The sequence below is a fragment of the Dromaius novaehollandiae genome, chromosome 1 (assembly GCF_036370855.1).
Source record: "Dromaius novaehollandiae isolate bDroNov1 chromosome 1, bDroNov1.hap1, whole genome shotgun sequence".
NCBI classification, from domain to species: domain Eukaryota; kingdom Metazoa; phylum Chordata; class Aves; order Casuariiformes; family Dromaiidae; genus Dromaius; species Dromaius novaehollandiae.
In genome coordinates, this window is record NC_088098.1 from 214,402,861 (window position 1) to 214,423,412 (window position 20,552).

Here is a 20,552-nt window from a genome sequence, read left to right on the forward strand (position 1 = left end):
TCATCACTGTTTCTGGAACATTCACCAGTATATTTTCATGCACATGGCTTAATTTTCGTACCATGAGCAGTACACCATGTTGCTGACTAAGGACACATTGTTACTAGACAACCTTTTCCTTTCAGCAGGTCACTGAATGCCCTGCCTGTTTCCAGAAGTGAGCAGGGATTTCTAAATTGCATCATCTGCCAGTGAGAGTTGGAAGTGCCTTCAGTGGAAAGGTCCCCATTCACAGCTCCAGATAACTGGGACTCCCATGTATCCAACTCCTACATCATTCATTCTGAGTGCCATAAAATGTATTGCTCCCGACCTAACTAATAGTGTCACTCTTCCATTATCATCAGACCAGACACCATAATCCATTCAGTTCCTAACTGTCAGGTTACCTTTCCTTTTTGACTGTCTTCCTTTTTTCCTCCCTAGGCATCACCGTGGACAAATTTGGGTTGATCTACTTTGTGGATGGCACTATGATCAGGCGGATTGATCAGAATGGGATCATCTCAACTGTGTTGGGTTCCAATGACTTGACATCTGCTCGGCCTCTCAGCTGTGACTCTGTCATGGACATTTCTCAGGTAGCCCAACTTTTTGGTTTGTTTTTTTTTCTGCAGAAAGTAAGCTTATGCGTTCGCCCTGTCTGCGTGTCTGTGTGCCTCCCCCAGTACCTTTTGAAACAATTGGCCAATTCCAGGTGAGTTTAACAAAGGGGTAAGGTTTGAAGGAGAATTACATGCCTACATGGTTTGTAGCATGAAAATGACTGGGTCAAAAAAGGAGACCCTAAAAAGACTGAAGGAAAGACCTAAGTGATCTAACCCAGAGAATCTCTGGGGAGAGAGATTTTAAAGATGTCCTAGCCACAGAATAAAACTCTTTCAGAGCTCCTGATGAGCCATGAGACACAGATGCCTGGGAAAACAGGTTCCATTAGGCTCATTTCTTAAGAAACTAGTTGCTTTAAATTAAAAAGGCCAGGCAGCAGTATTCATTTTAATGGGGATATATGACATGCTTTGTTATAACAACTTAGTGAACAGTGGGTTTTTTTCTGCCAGTCATGTTTCTCCCCCTCCACCCCCGGACCCTTATCCTAATTTGCCCCAAACAATTTTGGGCCTGAATCAAATTAACATGTAGGAAATGCTGATTGGAGGCTGTGGTGCCAAAATTAGCAACAGCAGGAAAACAAGAATCTTGAATTGCATCAGATTGCAAATTGGTTGCAGCTACCATCATGCTGGGCTTTTAAGTCCTGCTGCTTAAAGGTGGAGAAAAAAGGGAGAGAAAAAGAAATGTCAGTTTGATGATTGCTTTACTTTTGAATCGTGCAGAAGGGAAATCTGTTACAGCCCAGCACTTGATTTTGTGGGGCACTGGCCAACCTGTCAAATTGAGCCGGTTTAGAGATACTGTCCTTTGAAACCTTTGTGCCACCCATTATTTGTCTGGCTAGAGGAATGTTGCCCTCTTCTATGAAAATACAGACCATAGCTGGAGGGCTAAGTACTGTTATTCAACCACAATAGATGTCAGTAGCATTTCCTTTTTGTAACTACCTAGATAATTTCCATGCTCCCGTATGGAATCTGTTCTCCATATTTTTCCCTCTAATTTGAAAAGACTATTCTTGCTTCTTTGCAACTCGTTCCCACTGTCCACAATTTATGAACAAGCTGAAATTATGAGTTTAAAAGCTCTCATGCCTTCTATGGAAGTAAATTTTGCTGGGTAAAGGCCATCTTATAGTACATCTCTCATCTTACAGGCATATTCTTTCCTTTAACTGAATTTCAAAGGAAGTAACTACAAGACCATTGTGGATTCAGGTTTTAAAAATTATTTTCTGGCAGGTTGTGTCATTTATATGTACTAACGTCATATTTAAATACTTCTGAGATGAGCTAAAATATATCAGCTACAGCTTCTTTCTTTCCTTTCTTAAAATGACAGGAGACATTATTAAATTAACCAGTGCCATGATGGACAGATTAACCATATTGTGATGGACACGTACACCAAAGACAAGTTTAACTAAAAAGAAAAACACAAAACCCATCTTGGGAAGTATCTTTTCATCATTTACAGTGGCGAGAAGGGTCTCTTCTGACATGTTCCTCTGGGACATGAAGTCATGAAATATTTAGTGGCCAAAGTTGACAAGGAATGTTTTTTAAGAAATTGAAAATTCCTTTGTCAGTTCAGAATAATCTCTGCTCTTGATGCTAACTCAAGGCTGCAGAGCATAAAGACCACTGGAAGGGATGGAGGCATACATTACTGAAGAGAAAACCATAGGCTATAGTAGTGTTTTACTACAGGAAGGGTTAAAATAGGCCAGGAGCTAAGAAAATGAAGGAGATTTTGAGAGCAGACACTCAGACTAGGTAAAGTTCAGCACCCTGCTTAGCCGTGAAACTAACCTTCACAAGCCCAGCTGTTAGAAGGCACAACGAACTAAATAACTTGCAACTGATGCTCTTAAAAAAAAAGTTGAAAAAGGATTTGAACATGAATAGAAGCATCGAAAGCAAAGCATGGCTGTGGCAGAAATGTTCAACTACAGGCTTTCCAGGAATGAATCTCTTGTGTGCCTCTAGATCTTACCTGATCTCTTCTTGTTCTGCTTGATACATACCAACTCCATCTGCTCTAACTTAGAGTTGTCTGGCTGTCAAACAAGGAATATATAATTTATATATATAATAGAATAGCTATTCTTGTTAACTAGTTGAATATTTATTTAAAAGCCTGGTGACCAGGAGCATTCATCAGAGCTGTTAATTTTCCATTCCCCTCCACACCCCTGCTGTGGGGAAGACACCCCAGTAGGAAAATATTGAAGCATTGATTCACTCCTGTCAACACAATGTTGACCTGTTTTTTTCTATATAAACCTTTGGTGGCTGAAAGAGTAGACCCACTTGAAAGGCAGTGCTGGAAATAGAAACCTTCCAGTTCTTGCTTACTTGTAGCATTTCCAGTCGCTGCTTCAGTTTACTGGTGTGCGTGGATTATCAGTATAGAAGTGTAATGTGTTGCTATTACTTGAACCCATTCTTACATTATTCTCAATATAATGTGAAATCCACTGTAAAGACAGAAGTATTTTATTCCATGAAATTAAGTAGGCTGAATTTCCCATGAATTGACATTTTGCATTTTTGCAGCATCAAGCACAAAATAGGTGGTTATATTCTGGATGTACGCATATGCTGACACAGCTGCCAGTTTTCTGTATTTGTCTGTGTTGCTCAACCAGAGGAATTGGGCCCCTTGTCTGGAAAATCCTTTAGTAAAAGGATCATTGTTTTGTTTAACTGATTGATTTTATAGTGCTTTGCACAACAGAGCTTCCAGGCATGAGTGTCTGCTATCAGGCCCAGGCTCTATCAGTCCAAACGAGTGGGGTGGTATGGATGAGGCAAATCTTGCTTGAATCTTTGGATCTCTCATTTATTCCCATATTCCACATCGCTGTCACAGTGCTGGAAACATCTGCATTTCCTGGGCACTGGTGTAGCTACTCATGGGCCCCTGACACCTCACACCACACCAAAGATAACGAGGCAGAGAGACACTGCTGTGAGAGCTGTAGGTCTCTCTCTGCCCATTGTCCTGCTCCCGTCACTGCTCTGATGCAGTGTGGGTGTATCATCTTGGACTAGATGATCTCCAGAGGTCCCTTCCAACCTCAACCATTCTGAGATTTGGTGATTCTGTATACATATGTCCCCCTTGTGCAACAGGGGACCAAGCCCCCTCACTCACACCAGGGTTGCATCCTCTACTGCCACAATTCCAAGCAGTAATAATTAGTTGTATTCCTTTCTTTCACCCTTTCTCCCTTTAATCCATGTTGAAACTACCTCATTGAGATTGACTTTAGTAACCACACCATGAAAAAAGGTATTACTATAATAATTTCCTTGTGCTGTTTTGCTGTTAAGGTTCGTCTGGAGTGGCCCACAGATTTGGCAGTCAGCCCCATGGATAATTCGCTCTACGTGCTCGACAATAACGTTGTGTTACAGATATCTGAGAATCACCAAGTGCGCATAGTGGCGGGGAGGCCCATGCATTGCCAAGTGCCAGGCATGGACCATTTCCTCCTTAGCAAGGTGGCAATCCATGCCACGTTGGAGTCTGCTACCGCTCTGGCTGTCTCACATAACGGGGTCCTGTATATTGCTGAAACTGACGAGAAAAAGATCAACCGCATCAGGCAGGTCACCACCAATGGAGAGATTTCTCTTGTTGCCGGTGCACCAAGCAGCTGTGACTGCAAGAATGATGCTAACTGTGACTGCTTCTCTGGGGACGACGGCTATGCCAAGGATGCCAAGCTCAACGCGCCATCCTCCCTTGCGGTGTGTGCAGATGGGGAGCTGTATGTTGCTGATCTTGGAAATATCCGAATCCGTTTTATTCGGAAGAACAAACCATTCCTCAACACGCAAAATCTGTATGAGTTATCCTCACCCATAGACCAGGAACTCTACTTGTTTGATACCAGTGGTAAACACCTTTACACTCAGAGCCTTACCACTGGAGATTATCTTTACAATTTTACTTATTCCGGAGATGGAGATATAACCCTGATCACTGACAACAATGGCAACTTAGTCAACATCCGAAGAGATTCCACAGGGATGCCTCTCTGGCTGGTAGTGCCAGACGGCCAAGTCTACTGGGTGACAATTGGTACCAACAGTGCACTCAAGAGCGTAACGACACAGGGACATGAAGTGGCTATGATGACGTATCATGGCAACTCAGGTCTTCTTGCCACCAAAAGCAATGAAAATGGGTGGACGACATTTTATGAGTAAGTATATTGCAAATATTATGCTGTTGGCTTTATTCTGTGTTCTCTGAACCGTGCAATGTTAATAGAATTTAATTCCCTGGACAGAATTCACATCAGAATAAAATGGCCAGAACAGAATATTACATCTCACAGAAACCCTTCATACCAGATGTAAGTGGTTTAGAGTTTGAATAAGCTCTTGCTACCGAGTCAGCTTCAGACAGACTTTCCACTGAGTTTTTTTAAATCACTGAAAGAATTTGGACACCTGGTTCTCCTTAACTGTAGTCAGGATTGGGAATTTAGGCTGCATGTGAAAGAATTCTGCTTGTCTTTGAAAGCCTTGGAAGCGTGAACGTTCATCATAGTCTCTTTTTCACAGCTTTTCGCCTGCTTCCTACTCTCCAGTGTCTTTTTGAGCTTGTTTGAAATGGCTGATGTAGAATGACAATTGACAATGACTAATGACAACTTTCTCAGAAAACAATTCTATAATTAATGGACTGCTCTGTTTCTGTTGTTTTAACTGGCCTCAATGATCTTTAAAAATAGTCTCAGAACTCTTCAGGATTGTCCCTGCCCAAAAGAATTTGTGAATAGAGAAGGCAGGATGCACCAAAAAACCCAGGGATGGCGGTGACTTGAAGAAGGTTTATACTTCTTTTTATATTACTGCTAGCAATTCTGTGCTTATGAATACCATGAAAAGAGTACATTTCTGATATCAAATAGGAAAAAAGCTGATAAGTCAATGAAAGGCATCCAGAAGGATGGTCTACATATTCATCCTGCCATTGAGAACTCTTTCCCCTCTTTCTTAGTTTTATTTTTATTTTCAGTTCTTGCCTCTCTGAAATGTTCCTTTTAGTCCATAATTTCCCATATGGTTTAAATGGTTACATGAAATTGTTCAGATACCATAATAATAGACCCACTGTAAGAGCCCAGTTTGGCTAGAATAGACAGTTCCCAAGATTATGAAGGAAAAACTGCAAAAAAAAAGAGACCCAGAGAAGGAAAGCTGGCTAAACCTAGATATGCATGTGTTAGACGTGCAGTTGTTTTGGCTCTGTCTTTAAAATGTTCCAGACCCAGTTTCGAATTTCTTTGCTTGATACTTGCTATTAGTGCTCCTGCCTTGAAAAGAACTGATGGAAACTCTGTGATGAATCATTTGAAAGGTTATTTGCATTCCATCAGTGTTCTGCTTGCAATTACTATAGCAATATTCCTCAGTGAATCAAAGTTAATACGCTTCCATCTCTTACATTGAATTTGTCTGAGGAAGGCTTTAGGGAGGAAAGGTAGGGTGTTTTTCTCTATAGGAGTGGAAGCCCACTATATTGTCAGGAACATTGTGCTTAATCAAGGCAATATTTTCTTTTTGCAAAAAACCTGATAGTTCCTGTGCTGGAAAACAGATGTTGCCATGGACTGTGCAGCAAACTAAATATTACAGCTAATAATGGTTGGATTTATACCTAAAACATGCTCTTCTATTTAAAAGTGTGACTGAAAATATAGAGGAGATAAAGTGAGACAGAAGCTAAAATCCAGCATACTCTGTGGATATTTTTATAACAGTGTTCTGTTATTATTTGCTATCCAGCAAAATAGAGCTTTTGTGAAAGTCATCATTCTGGTCCTTTTATGCACTTCAGAAGAGTCATAAGAACGCTTTTTAGAGCTAAATGGAAGGTAGTATTCTCCAGGGGTTAGACTATGGAAATGGAAGTCTTGACTAGAGCAAGTCGGCACTGTATGATAGCACAGCATCACTGAAAATAGAGTTAGGAATGTGTCTTTAGAGATAGTTCATCCAAAGCTCTGATCAGTTATCTCCATTTAACTGTTCCTGACAGATTCCGATGTCACTTTATACAACCACAGGGTAAAAGTCTATATCTGAATTAGGAACCTCAGCCTCCCTTTATAGGTGTTGGAGGGAAATAGGCACTTTCAAGGTGAGTATCATATGAGTTACATCAGGTATCTACTTTAAGATGAGAGGAGATGTATCCTGAAGCTTTCCCTCTCCATTAGCACAAAAATAGTCCAGAAAGATTAGCTCAGATATAGACGTTTACATTTCAGATGTCTGTAGTTCTCTCAGATGGATCCTATCCTGGTCCTCTAAGTTGTTCATAAATATCTCTAGTGATAATGATGCCTTTACCTGTGTTTTATTGTGAGAAAGTATAAGGTGTTTATTTTTATTGTTAGAAAGCTTTTTCATATGCTTAATCTAAATCTTTCTTGTTTAAATCTGAGACCATCACATCTCCTGCTAGCTGATCCTGTGTGTCCAGTAGGGCCTTGGAAAACAGATTATTCTCCTCTTCTTTTCAGCTGTGAATAAGCACATATGGCTCTAGAACCTGCTCTTTGGTAGCTCTCAAAAGCCAATCAGCAATAGGGAATCATCCAATGGGATTGTTCCTGGTGAATTTGTGCAAGGCTTGATTCTACCCACGTTTTGCATGCATAATCTGGAAAAAATATAAAATCAGAAATGATAAAATGAGAAGATTAGTAAACAGAGGCAAGATAGAGAGACTGAGATTGCTCAATAAGTAAGTTTCATTTAAACAGAATATGTTTTTATACAGTCAAATGCCAAGTAACACATGTAAAAGGCCACACCAAAAGAATGGGAGTGAGCATTGACTCTCAGAGACTGCAGTGATCAAAGCACCAAGCCATTCAGTATGATATCTCAGTATAATTCCATGGCAAATTTGTCTAACCTGTTGCTTTGGTGGATAAACTACATGAATACATTTACTCATCCCATTCTACTAGTAGTGAGTAGAAGTAGGGAGATGATTTTATCCCTGTACAGCATTGGTGGCACAAATCCTGTGGTAGTGTCAGCTTTTAAGTTTACTGTTTATGAAGCATAGTGAAAATTGAAGAGTGCACAGAAAAAAAAAAAAAAAAAAAGCCCCGGGAGGAGAAGATGCTTAATGTGGGAGAACTAAGAAAACTTGATCTGTTTGTCTTATCACAAAGATGACTGGGAAGTGTCTAGATCACGGCATGCCAACACAAAACTATCAGCTTCAGAAGGACTCTGAATCTAGCAGAGAAAGGCATGAGAAGGACCAGGGGCTAGAAAGCAAAGCTAGACACATTGAAGTTGACAGGAAGGCATAATTTTTTAGGACTGAGATTAGCTAATCGGTAGAGCAAACAGCCAGGAGAAGCAATATACTTTCCATTTCTGAGTATCTTAAATCATGACCGTGGATACCTTCCTGAAGACATTTTTCACCAGATAGAAATGCATGAGTCAGACAAACTGCAGGGACGAGTGCAGGCATGGCAGGATGAAATGTAAGTTCCTGTGATATCCAAGAAGTCAAAGAAGGTGATGTAAACCAAAGTAAATGTTTGAAACCTTCAGATTACTGTTTTCTGTATCAGAACATCAGGGAATGTACAGTGTGAAAGTTTAAATGATTTAAAGAAATCCTGTTATCATGAGTGACTGGAAGGTGCTCTGAGTAGCTTTCAGTCCTGGCTCACAGCTAAATGAAGCCCATGATATTTCCATTTTCCTTGCCGCCATGGAAAATTAAGAGATCAAATTTGAGTCTGAGGAAAAGCTTGATGCTTCTCACAGCACTCTACCTCTAGTTTCTCACTGCACATAATAGTTGTTTATGGGCCAGGGCAGGCTGGACACCACTGCTTTAAAAGTTAAGAGTAAACATAAATTCAGCTGGCAAATTTACACTGCACCAGTGGCCCCATGAAGAACTTCCTTTTAAAATTCACCTTTGCCTTGCTTGATATGAAGGACCATAAACCAGACACCCAATATGAAAGAGTAATGGTGTTGCAAAAGCAGAAACACTACAGGTATTTTATCAAAAATAAATAAATAAATAAGCAGAAAGGAATTGTGAGAGAGTATTGCTGCTGGAAATACACTGACTGTATCCAAATCTGTGCATATGGCCATGTTTCTTAGGAACAATGGTCAAAGAAGAACTGGCTCACCAAGACCAAAGGAGTCTTAAATGTTCCTCCTGCCAGCTACTTGCACAAGTCTCTGGTTCTCCCGGAGTTGTTGCTCATACCAAGGCAAATCTCAGTCTTTATCATAAAGCTGCAAAGACCTCTGAGATACAGGAATGCTGGTGTGACTTGAGAGGAGGAGGCAAGACTGAGTTCTGAAGGTCTATATCCAAGGTAGCCCAGGGAATGCAGGTCCTCCCAGGGTTCGGGCTGGGCTAGAACGTGGGTCCTTCTTATCTATAGGAAGAGGTGGCAGGTCCTGTCTTCAGAGGGTGGCAGACTTGCTCACAGCACTTCCAGCTCTTGCTTTCACACCTTCTGCACCAAAGCCTCTTGTAACAATCCAGCTTTTTGGGGTTAGTGCTGAGAGTGAGATTTAGTATCTGATGGCATATAGTTTCCCCTTGCTCCGAGGGTGAAACTTAGCTCTCTGCAGTAATTAGCCTGTCCCCAAAGACCTATCTAGGACTTTTTTCAGGGTTTTAACATTACGTCGACATTCTCTGCCTCTGCACAGGGCTTGACATTCACTGCCAATTAATGCAATTGTAACAGCTCAGTTTGTCCAGTAACTGGATTAAAGGCTTGCATTCCCATTGAACTTGTGGCAGTGATAATCAGCTACAAAGGAGGCTGATCTGGAAACTCTGTCAGGGTAACAATTTCTTTTTGTTCGATCCCTCAAGCCAGACAAAGGATGCTGTGTGACTGCTTGGTTCTTTGTTGGTTTTGCTTTTCTGAAAGAATTGCTACCAGCCTTTACGTAGTTTGTTAGCAGTTGTTGTTTATCTCTACTTCAGAATCAGGAAATTCTTACTAATGTATTTGTTTAAATCAAGAATATGGCAATTATCTTGATTAGCTCGTTGACATGGTAGCACTGTACATTAGCTCAACTTCCCCCTGAGCCAAAGTGAAACCTTCTGTGCATTATTTAGCCAGTATGAGGCTCTTTTGCTTAAGTCCTTTGTGTGCCCAATTACTTCTGAAGGTCATCTCCTCAGATACAAACTTAAGTATTTACACATCACTGCAGTCATGTCCAGAAATTCAAAACCTTTTCATGGACTGACCAAGAAGTGGCTCATGGATGACTGGAGGGTTACGAGTAGTGTGGAACCAGCTCTTCAGATCTGGGTTGAGGGAAGTTTTGACCCATAACATAGGATGCTGTTTTACAGAGAACCAAACTCTGCCAAATCTCTCACGCTGTAACAAGTGGAACATAGGAGCCAGCTGGACTGAGTACACAAGAGGACCTTCAATTGCTTCCCAGCAATTGCTTCCTAGTGGACTTAGCAGAGGTCCCACCGCTCAATAGCAGCAGTGGTTGGTGCCCCAGTCAATGCCCTGGTCTCAGTGACTGGCGTACCAGAACTAGGGGAGGGATTGTGGTCAACATCTACCCCACATTTAGATGCAGACTCAGGCCGCCATGTAGTTGCGTAAAGGCCATGCAATTTCTTCTCTCATAGTCAAAAAGAATGATAAATAAAACTCATTACCTTCCTAGGAGCAGCACTTCTTGACTAAGAGAAAAGGCAACTTACTGCATTAATATCAAACCTTTATCATCAGCTAGTATCTGGGGTCATAGCACTGAGTTTTATGGGATTCAGTGGAGTCCTTGGTTCAGAGTAGCTCAATCAAGGATCTGTTTCTGCTCCTGCAGCACACCAGAACATGAGAAACACAACCCACCTTCGGCCTTTCCTCTCCCTCCTCTTCTGTCTCCTTTATGAAGATGCCTGCTCGTCGCTTCACACTTTCTTCATGATGGTATAATTAGGTGTATTCTTATCATTCCTCTGAAAAAGTTACAGTGAAACTTCAGTAACTGCCCAGATGAAATAACACTTCTCCAGCACTGTCACTAAGTTGTGAAGTCATGTTTTGAGCCATTGCCCTGGCCTGAAATGTGTGCCTGGTGTCAGAGTTTAGGTGAGAATCAATGGAATTATGAAGGTCATAAAGACAGCTAGAGAGAGAGATTTTCCTCTTCTCATTTGGGCACTCAGGAAACTCTACAAACAGTGGCTGCATACTGGCTTTGTGTCATTAGGGAGAGGACTCACCTTCATACATATTGGAGTAGTACTGGTTTGTCTGTTGTAGATTTATTTTTAATGTTGTGTTTAAAGTTGTTTGAAAAATTGTGAAGGGACAAGCTTATTCGGTGGTGAGTGCATGAGTGTATAATCACACACAAAATATAGTTTGCCAGGTACATTAGGACACTTTGGCACTAAATGCAATATTATTACAGTGATTTTTTTTTCCCAATCTATTTAACTTGTACTTTTAAAAGGCTGATGAAATGTGAAAAAGCTAAAATGAGGAAACCCAGAGAGTCAGGCAAGGAATTGATTTCTGAATAGACGGTACTTAGGATGCTCTCTTTAATTCCCAAGGCCCAGGTCTCTACACAATGGTAATGTGATAAATGAAAGCTCTGAATGTTTACAAGCTAACAATTAGGCCTCATAAGCACCAAATACCATTTTAATTCTGTGCATTGAACCTTAGCTAAATACATTTCCAATTGGGAATGGATGGCAACAGCTTCCTTTGCTGGCCTAATAATTGTCACTGTAATTGTAAATGCTGAGTCTCTGCAGCAGGTTTGAATGGGAGGCAGCAGCTGTGTTAGCAGGTGATGAATTCATTGCTCCGAGTGGCTGCTGTGTGCATTCCTCTGCTTCAGTATTTCCTTAATTCTGCTGCTTTCAGAGCATTTGGAGAACACAGAAGTCTTAGGCTGTGATGAAAACTGGCCCACCTCTAAATCCTTAGGCTATGGAAACAGGCCTACGCGGCTTAGCTGCGAAATGAGTTGACTAGAAGAGATTTATCTTACTACAAATACCGGCGCGCACCTGCACGTACGTAAGAACCAGTTGTTTGGCCTTCCTCTCCAAGCTGAGGATTTGTCATATAAGTGCCTTTATGGGGCTGAAAGCAGGAGTGGAAGGAACCGACACACCCGTGTCAGTGGTTTAATTTGTTAAACACATTATCTGTACAAAATGTGGAAGCCTGCAAGCTGTTGTGTCCTGGGAGACTGTGGGTGTGTAATAGATGACATCATGTATGTGCTGTATGCTCTAATTCAAGATAAAAAGGAAAAATGCTCCCATCCTAAGCAAAATAATTAAAAAAAAAAGAAAAAACTGCCTGCCAAGAGGAAAGCCTGTGTGTGTCCACGCGAACTAACTTCCGGCACCTCCTTTCTCATTGCCACCACAGCACTTAAAGGGGTTTTTGTCTGGATGTGTGTTACACTTCATCTGCCACTAATTAAAAATAATAATAAAAATGTTAACAGCCCGGTTGTGCGACTTTCTCACATTCCTCTCTCCGTACGGCAGCTGCAAGTAGGTGAGCCGTCGCCCCAAAGCGAGCGCTCGCAGAGCCCCTGCCTCGCTGCTCGGCAGAGGTGCAGCAGCCCCCGCGAATGCAGAAAACACAGATGGTCCAGGTTACTTCTGACAGAGGCTAATTTGGTGGCTAAGGAGGTGCCAAAACTGTAATGTACATGTGCAGACATCTTAAACTGTTTCCAGCACAGCATTCCAGACTGTTCTGGCCCAAAATTAGCCTTGCTTCTTGGGAGCCTAAGTCCCAAATTGCAGCCCTTGCTTGTGGTGAAATTCTCCCCCGCAGCGTGAGTTTTGTACAGCTGTAAAAATGTAACTGTGTAAATTACGTTTATTGTTCTCATTCGGCTTGACTTAAAAAGAAAAATGTGTGCCCACAGTTCTAGGCACCATCATGCACTTTCTCGGTCTTTTTCGTCATGTTCTAAGGCAGTTTGCTTAGGCAGAGCTAATTGGTATATTTGCCCATTATCCTGCCATTGTGGAGGAGCAGAAAATCATCGTTTGGTCCCGTTGAGGAGACGAGAGACTGTGAAGTTATGTGAGCAGGCTAGCGTCAGATCCCTTCAGTGCCATGGGAGCTGGGTGGGAGGTGTCTGGGGCACAGTGGAGGGAGCCTGGGGCTGCTGAGAGTGGGGTGGAGGGATGTTGCGGGGAAGGTGAGTGTTTATCAACTGCTGGGAGGATGGTAGAGGGCTGGAGGAACGTCTGTGAGGACGCTGTGGAGGTAGGTATCCAGGGATCAAGTCGAGTCGAAGGAGCTGGGTGTCTGCTGATATCTGGGGCTGTGTTAAACAGTTGTCTACAGGCTTTGTGGGGCTCCATTTGGAGCACGTATGTAAGACTTACGGAGTATAGGTTTTGTGCTGGCTCGCAGCATGGTGCTGAGTGTCGTTTGATTAGGATAAATCATATGACTCAGAGGACAGTGACTCAGCACTTAAATGAAATAGCAGCCACCTGTCCATCATATGAAGGAGCTCTCTGTCCCCATCGTGGCTTTTGCTCTCCTTCTTCCTCTAATGCATGGACCTGGCTCTTCTTGTGCTCACACTCATACTACACCAAAGTCACCTCCTAGACTTCAGTGCAGCTTGTCAAGATTTGTGCCATTATTTAGAAGGTGAATCAGGATCAATTTCATCAGCATCTCTCTCTCTTTTTTCATAGTGATCTATAAAATTTCTCTCTCTTTTTTGATATATATAGCAGGATCCTTCACTTTAAGTTGCTAATGCCACCAAGTCAGAGGTGCTAAATTCAGAGCCTATCTTCCATAAAGTTTTGAGCATTTTGGATCTGAGTCTACCCTTACAGTTCAGACTGTGCTTTGTATATAGGACTGTTGATGTCTCTGTAGAAAGAATTTGTGATGTTACAGGACACACCTTTAGAGATAACAATGTTCCCTCTACTCAGGGCAAAGACTAAATCATGTCCCTTGTGTCCTGTCTCAGCAAATGGGATAAAGATATCTCCTATGATGTTTTTAATTTAAGACTCACATATTTTAGAAGATGTGCGGGTGCCTGTGCAGAAAGTACAATCAAAATGCTTCCTGTCTCAGTGCAAACAGAGCAGCCACATACACTGAGCAAAGCACTCAGTGCTGAGAGCACTTTAGTTCTGGCTTTTGCAAGGAGATTCAATGTAGATCCAAACCATTTTCTTCTAGCTAATTGGAAAAGGTTTAACTGGTCTCTGCCAAACTCCTGCAATGCAGTTCTGAATTTATTCTTTTTTTTCTTTTCTTCCTTCTTTTCCACTTCACAAGTAGCTGATTAATCACCAAGATCTTGAAGGGAAAGGGCAAGTCCTCAATCCTCTTTGCATGGATAATTCCATGACTGATAGGCTGACACTGTGGTGGGCCAAATGCTTTCTTCTGCCATTCCTCAGCCTCTGCCCAGTGGGCAAGAAGAGTCTCACGTGACTGTCTCAAAACGCAAGGGCTGGAGAGACTTCTAACAAGCTCATTTGTTCAGTCATTTTATACTAAATATTAAACTTGGGCATAAATCATCTTTTCAACCAACCCTTCCTCACAGTAATTCGTTGTCAGTCTATTGTCAAAAGTGAAGTACCAGCACTGTGTACAAATCTGAACAAAAGAGAATAGAAGAGAATAGCCAAGTCTGGTTTTCTCCATAGTGTAGAGCCAGTCCAGTGGCTACTCCTGGGTCTCTCTTGGGTTGCAGTTCTGCAGCGCTTTTCCTAGTTTTTTGTTGTTAGAGGGAATGGGATCTGTTATCTTATTCCTCAGTTCAGAGCAATCCTGAAGAGGAGGGTCAAGGGGTCACCTCAACCATCTTCTCCCTCTGAGGCAGGATCAACTGCATCCAGACCTTCTCTGACACATTCTTCTCAACTATTCTTGAAAGCATCCAGCAATGGGGTTTCCAGTGCTCCATCTGGTAACCTATTCCTCTGCTTGGATCTGGAAAATGTTCCCCAATCTCTGACGTGGATTTCCCTTGCCTCAAATTAGCTGATTGCTTTCTGTCACATCCTCAGTGGACAGTATAGGAAAGTAATTATAGTCCTCTTTAGAACAACTGTTGTCATGGTGGCATGTTCCCTCTTCTTTGTTTCCTCTCTTCTAAAACAGCTTTCAGTTTTCAGAGGGTTTTTTTTTTTTTCCAGCTTTCAGTTCTCTGACTTTGCCTCTTAGGTCATGTTTTTTAAGCTCTTTATCCTTAATATCATTTATATTACTTCATCATTCTGAAGAATGGTGCCGTTAACTGGACACTGTGCTCCGTTAAAGGCTCACCAGTGAGTGCTGCAGGAGAATGAGTCCTCTTTGCTCACCCATCATTAAGCTTTGCCCAAATGACATGTTTTCTTGTACTTTCTTGTCACCAGGACTTGAAAAAGTCAAACATTTGTCATTGATCATTTTTGCTGGTAGAAGGATTCTTTCTACTCTTTCTCCCTGACTACTTAAATATCCTTTCCTTGATGGCCCATCTTCTAGAAAACCCAGCAGCTCTTTGGAGATAAGGCAGTACAGCTTCCCACAGCTCTTCATTTTGATCTACGCAAGGGAATACTCCTCCTGAAAAACCTATCCTCACAACCAAAGTATTCTCTTGGCAGCCCTCTGCTTTTAGCTCAGTGTGTGACCTAAGGGTACCCCTTTTGCAGTGCTGCAGATGGAAGGTGGTGTGGTGTATTTGCCCTACTTTACTTCTTCCTAATCCTGCGAGAATTTCAGCATGAGTACCCACTTCTAGTCTACTCAGGAGACCTCTAGGCACAGGTGTCTGCTCTCCTTTTTATCGAAAAAATAACCCTCCCAGCTCATTAACTGCTGTGTGACCTGCATATATACAGCTTACTTCATCTGGGCCCTAGTAGACAGGTGTCCACATCACAGAAACCATCCCAGATGGCGCTTATGTTGACTCTTTCATTGGAAAAGCCAAGGACTCAGTAGGGGTGAAAACTGAAGTGCTTTTTTATGCATTTAAATCAATCCTTCCAGATGGTCTTAGGAACAGTAGAAAGTAGATGCTGGAGTCTCAGTTGTGCTCAGGGCTCTACTCCATGTTCACAGAGGACAGCTCTCTACCTGAGGTAGCCAGTCTGGCAGGTCCTTTCCTTTACCTTAACATTCGTTTTTAAAATACAAAAGAAAAAATTAAACTTGCTAAAGGGCTCAGGACACAACCAGCCAAAACAGTTGATGGCCCTCAGAAACTCGTAGTTCTGCTAGACAAGATGCGCAGAGAGGTGCGTTTCCGTAAGTCACAGTGAACGGGAAATAAGGTTACTCTGTTGTAAAGGAGCACAATGCAGGTGATAAGTATCAGAAAGATGTTGATAAAATACAGGCTAATGTTTATTTAGTCATTTTGTATTGTTCATATGCTTTTCTTTAGCTAAACCCTGCCCTTCTCATAAAGCCAAAAATGTTAAGGCAGTCCTGACTGACAGCAGGTTTTCTTTGGGGAAAAATCTAGGTGAAGACTTCTAAGACAGTTTCTGCTTTACAGGACAGTTCCAGTACTCCAGTCCTCTGTTCATGCTGTTGACTTCACTCTACCTTTTCAGGTATGACAGCTTTGGCCGTCTGACCAACGTGACCTTCCCCACTGGCCAAGTGAGCAGCTTCCGCAGCGACACCGACAGCTCTGTGCATGTCCAGGTAGAAACCTCCAGCAAGGATGATGTTACCATAACAACCAACTTGTCAGCATCAGGAGCCTTCTACACCCTTCTCCAAGGTGAGTCAGACCACTGTCCCTCTCCTGGCCAAGCTGTACATGAACAATTTTCCATCAGGAGACAGACATCATCTTGATAATTCCAACACCAAAAAATCACCTGCATCCTCAGTGCTTCAGAGCTCCCCACATGCTGATACACATGCATGCTCACACCTGCTTAGCCACATCCCCTAGCTCAGCAGTTGTTCTGCAGCTGTTTTCTGCTTCATTCTCAGCCAGTTTCCTTGCTGTGCAGCCCTCATGCAGTACAGTCCCCCATCATCATTACCATTATTGTTATAACAAAAAGGGTTGCAGAAATCTTAACTGCACTTCCAGCTGACCCCTTTGCTTCTCTTTCTTAATGGATTCCGGCATAAGGAGTTACTCTCCTACTGGAATAGGCTTCCAGCTGGTTACCAGAGATCTCTGTGACTCTTTGTTCACTGGCTGTTCAAACATTCACAAGGCAGCATCCAGACAAATGACCATTGCTGTCCCCAAAAGGCCTACATTTCAAGTAAAAGGGTGATGTGAAGTGGCACAGAGGAGAAAGGAGAAGTGAGCAGCCAGGGTGGGACTGGTGGGACTGATCTGCAGCTGTTGTAAATGAGCACAGTTCTGTCAGTGACAATAAGGTGGGCTAACAACGGATTGACGAGGTGGAAGAGAAGGTGATGAAGTGGGAAAGGAAAGAAGAATAAATAGGGGAAAACATTGCTGACATACTGGCAGGGACAGAAGTTACAGTGCACAAGCCATACCAATCTGGATCTCCAGGTTAAAATATCCTTTGGGTCTGTTTGTGCCATCATTTCTGTTCCTGGGGCCTGAAGGAAGAGAAAGGACAGACAGACTCTTTGTTTTTCTTACTCCCTAACTCTTACTCTCCCTTAGTCTGTGTCTGATGGCAATAGGGTGTAAAACTTCACTCCTCTCGTGAGGAACAAAATGCTCCAGTGAAACCAACATATTCCAACGTCACGTTTGTTTCTGCATCTCTGGGACATCCATTTCCCTCTCCCTGCCTGTACTAAAGGCAGGGTTTCCAAAAGAAAAAGTGCCTACTATGACTGATTACTACCTTTGTGCCTCTGGAGAGTGCAGCTGAGAGGGTACCAGACCCTTAAAACCATACTGAGTATTCCCATAGGGAAATGACTGTTTTATTCTTTACTTCAGCATGCAAGGCAGATCCAGCCCACCCTGCCCCATCTCAAATTCACTCACGTTGAGACGTCTGGCAACTGCACAGACACGAGGCTGGCTTCACCTCAAGAGCCTAATTAAGCAATAGAACCCGCTGTTGGGGGCTCTTTAGTGAGATAATTGACTGCGATGTGATTTATACATCCAGAGCTGAAGGCACAGTTACATAATTGTGCCACGGTCAATTATCTCATTGTACTGCCCTCCAGCACAGGGGCACTGTTGCCATTAGGACATACAGTATTACAAACAGCTTAACCATGTTCAGAAGTATAAAATTATGAAATTATTTGGGTATGAAAAGCATACTTACCTTAAAATGAAGATCTGGATAATGTTGTGTCAGGGGTGGCCTGGAACCTGCTGAAGGTGGGTTTCACACAAACATTAGGGACCGTGAATTCCCAAATTGAGGCAGTTGTTTGTTCATGGCTTCACTGTAGCAATTGAAACAAGAGCCACTGGAGCTGCCCAGGGATCAATTGAGCACAGCTGAAGTGTAATTTGCCTTCTGAGTGCCTCCCCAGTGGATGAAGCTGGAGCCCTCTTGGTCATTCTCCAGAGAAAATGCATATTGCAGATTTCCTTTGCAGGAGAGCTGCTGGTGCATTTTCATTATGAGCTCACAGCTCTGGCCAGCTTTCACAAATCCTTCGTGAACCTTTCAAGAAACCTGGATCACACTGTGAACAAGCTCTGGCGACAATCAGTGCGAGATGGAGACATTTTATGGCTCCACACAGAGACCAGAAACAGATCTGAAAAAGGTATTTAAATGCCTAAATCCTGTTGTTTTTGGTAGGAGTTAGAGTTCAGACACTCAGAAGTCATTAGCTGTAGTCTGCTGAAAACAACTGTCATCCATAGACACCCTGTCCCCTACTGGGACCCTCTGTCCTGAGGTAATCAACTCCCTGTGCAGTGGATGGGATACTCTGCTGTCAGCTGACATCTGAGGCAGATGTCAGCTGAGGCATCTCCTAGCCCTAAAACCCTCAGGTCAGAGTTAAACACTGTACAAAGTTTTGAAAATCCTCCTCCCTCATCCGAGGTGGACATTAGGGCTGTCTGAACAGACAAACATGCACCCTTGTAAATACGTACATTTTCTATTCCATCAGGACTTAGGGATGCTCAAGATATATCTTCATGCTTGGTGCTGCTGATGAGAAAGAGACGTCGCCTCAAGGTCCCTGAGGTGCTGCCTAGAGCAAGGGCTCTGAGCACCTCATTAGTCGTGAGACAAAGCATTGCCACTTAGGCAGGCTTGAGTAGAACATCAAAAAGTCACTTTAAGGCACCTGAGAAGGCATTTCTAGGAGGTTACTCGTTCATATAAGCTGGATTTAGGAGCCTGCACAGCTAACAGGCATCTCAGCACCTCTATGCGGTTTTGTCATCTGGACTAATGACAAAGTGTTTGTCCAAGGCCAAAATAGGGCCCCAGAGCCAAATCAGCATAAAATACAGCATACAATGGCGCCTAGATTTCACATAGCGCTTGACAAATGCTTTCCAAAACTAGAGAAGAGTCTTCTCCTAGGAAAATCTTGAAAGTAGAAGATTTACATTCTCCACACTGTACCACACCACTGGGGTTGGATGTGCCAATCCACCATAATTCCTCTGAGGTGCTTAAGTGACCCCAAGGGAACATTGCATATCCAGAGGATTTCACAGAAAACTTCAAGCTTTCCCCTGCTGGTGAAGGATGAAGGAAGGAGGGATATACCATAAGACATTTCACTGATTTGACTGAGAGTGGATCTCCTGACCCTTTTTCACAAGATCAAGCATCTCAGAACTAAGGAGGCACAGCTAGCTGACTGTGCCCTTCCTCTCCACATGGAGAATCAAGCACTGAGTATCCATGGGTTTGATCCTGCTGAAGCCTATGTCACAAGACCATTGATTTAAGTAGTCAATGGTATAGTCAAAGTATATTTGATCTACGCCATGGATCATTGTACATTTATAGTGGTAAGATCCAATGCCATAACTGTAATGGTTTCACACCATCACTAGGTTAACCACATACAGTAAGCTGAACTGTGGTCCTGCTGAGATCAATGTGGCAAGACTCCAGCTGGCTATAAAGGGAGCAGGATCAAACTCACAGAAAGGGAGACCAAGTGGTGTCAGGTTTCCTTTCCCAGTTATACCAAACTGTACTCTTTGCTGATCTGTTTCAGCCAGATGAGAGATGGTAATTTTGCTGTGACCTCATTTCCTGCTGATCTATGGTAGAAGAACTAGTGAACAAAACCCAACTTGCCTCAGAATGGAAAAACAATTGACTGAATTTTTAATGAGAGTTTTTATTCACAATTAGGTATTTATGGCAGCCTGGGAGACAGAAATGGTAATGTTTTCCAGCTTCTGAGGAGCTTCAGATAAGGAAATCTTTGAATAATGTACTTTTAAAGGCATTCTGCAGTGAGCAAGTCTCATGCTTTCTTACCCTTTATGAGCTCCTTTCTGCAGACAGAAATAACAGCTGGAATTTGAAAGAACAAAGTTTCAGCCTGTCTAGTTCCTGAAAGATGTGGAAGGGATATTTTTCTTCTCCTCTTCCATTCCTTAACTCCCAAATCCTGGCCTCAGGATCTGCTTGATCTTTCAGGAGCTAGTGGAGGCCAGATGTCTGGAGATGTGTGAACGCCTAGTGCCTCCAGCTGTCTCTCTAAACGTGCAGTCTTCAGTTCCTTCCTGAAAGCTTTCCCAAGTGAGAGGGATTGGCTTTTGTTTGGGGAACTGGTTAGCATTAACTTGCTGTGCAATTTCCTGTCACTTGTGAGACATTGAATAAGCTAAGAGAAGTAGGTGGCCCCACTTGATCATGAATTGTAGTAAAATTGGGATCTTTAAGATATATGTGGAAAGTCTTCAACATGACTGTGATTTAGAATAACTATCTCT

General features: G+C 42.6%; 1 protein-coding gene across 5 annotated transcripts in view; it reads left to right on the forward strand.

Annotated features, from left to right (window-relative positions):
* TENM4 (teneurin transmembrane protein 4) overlaps positions 1 to 20,552 on the forward strand; it is a 587,496-nt gene that overhangs the window by 536,158 nt on the left and 30,786 nt on the right. For all 5 annotated transcript variants that reach the window (XM_064505185.1, XM_026096126.2, XM_026096128.2 and 2 more), the window contains 3 exons: positions 427 to 581; positions 3,954 to 4,831; positions 16,270 to 16,442. In XM_064505185.1, the coding sequence (XP_064361255.1) occupies positions 427 to 581; positions 3,954 to 4,831; positions 16,270 to 16,442 (1,206 nt within the window). The remainder of the gene's footprint in view (positions 1 to 426; positions 582 to 3,953; positions 4,832 to 16,269; positions 16,443 to 20,552) is intronic.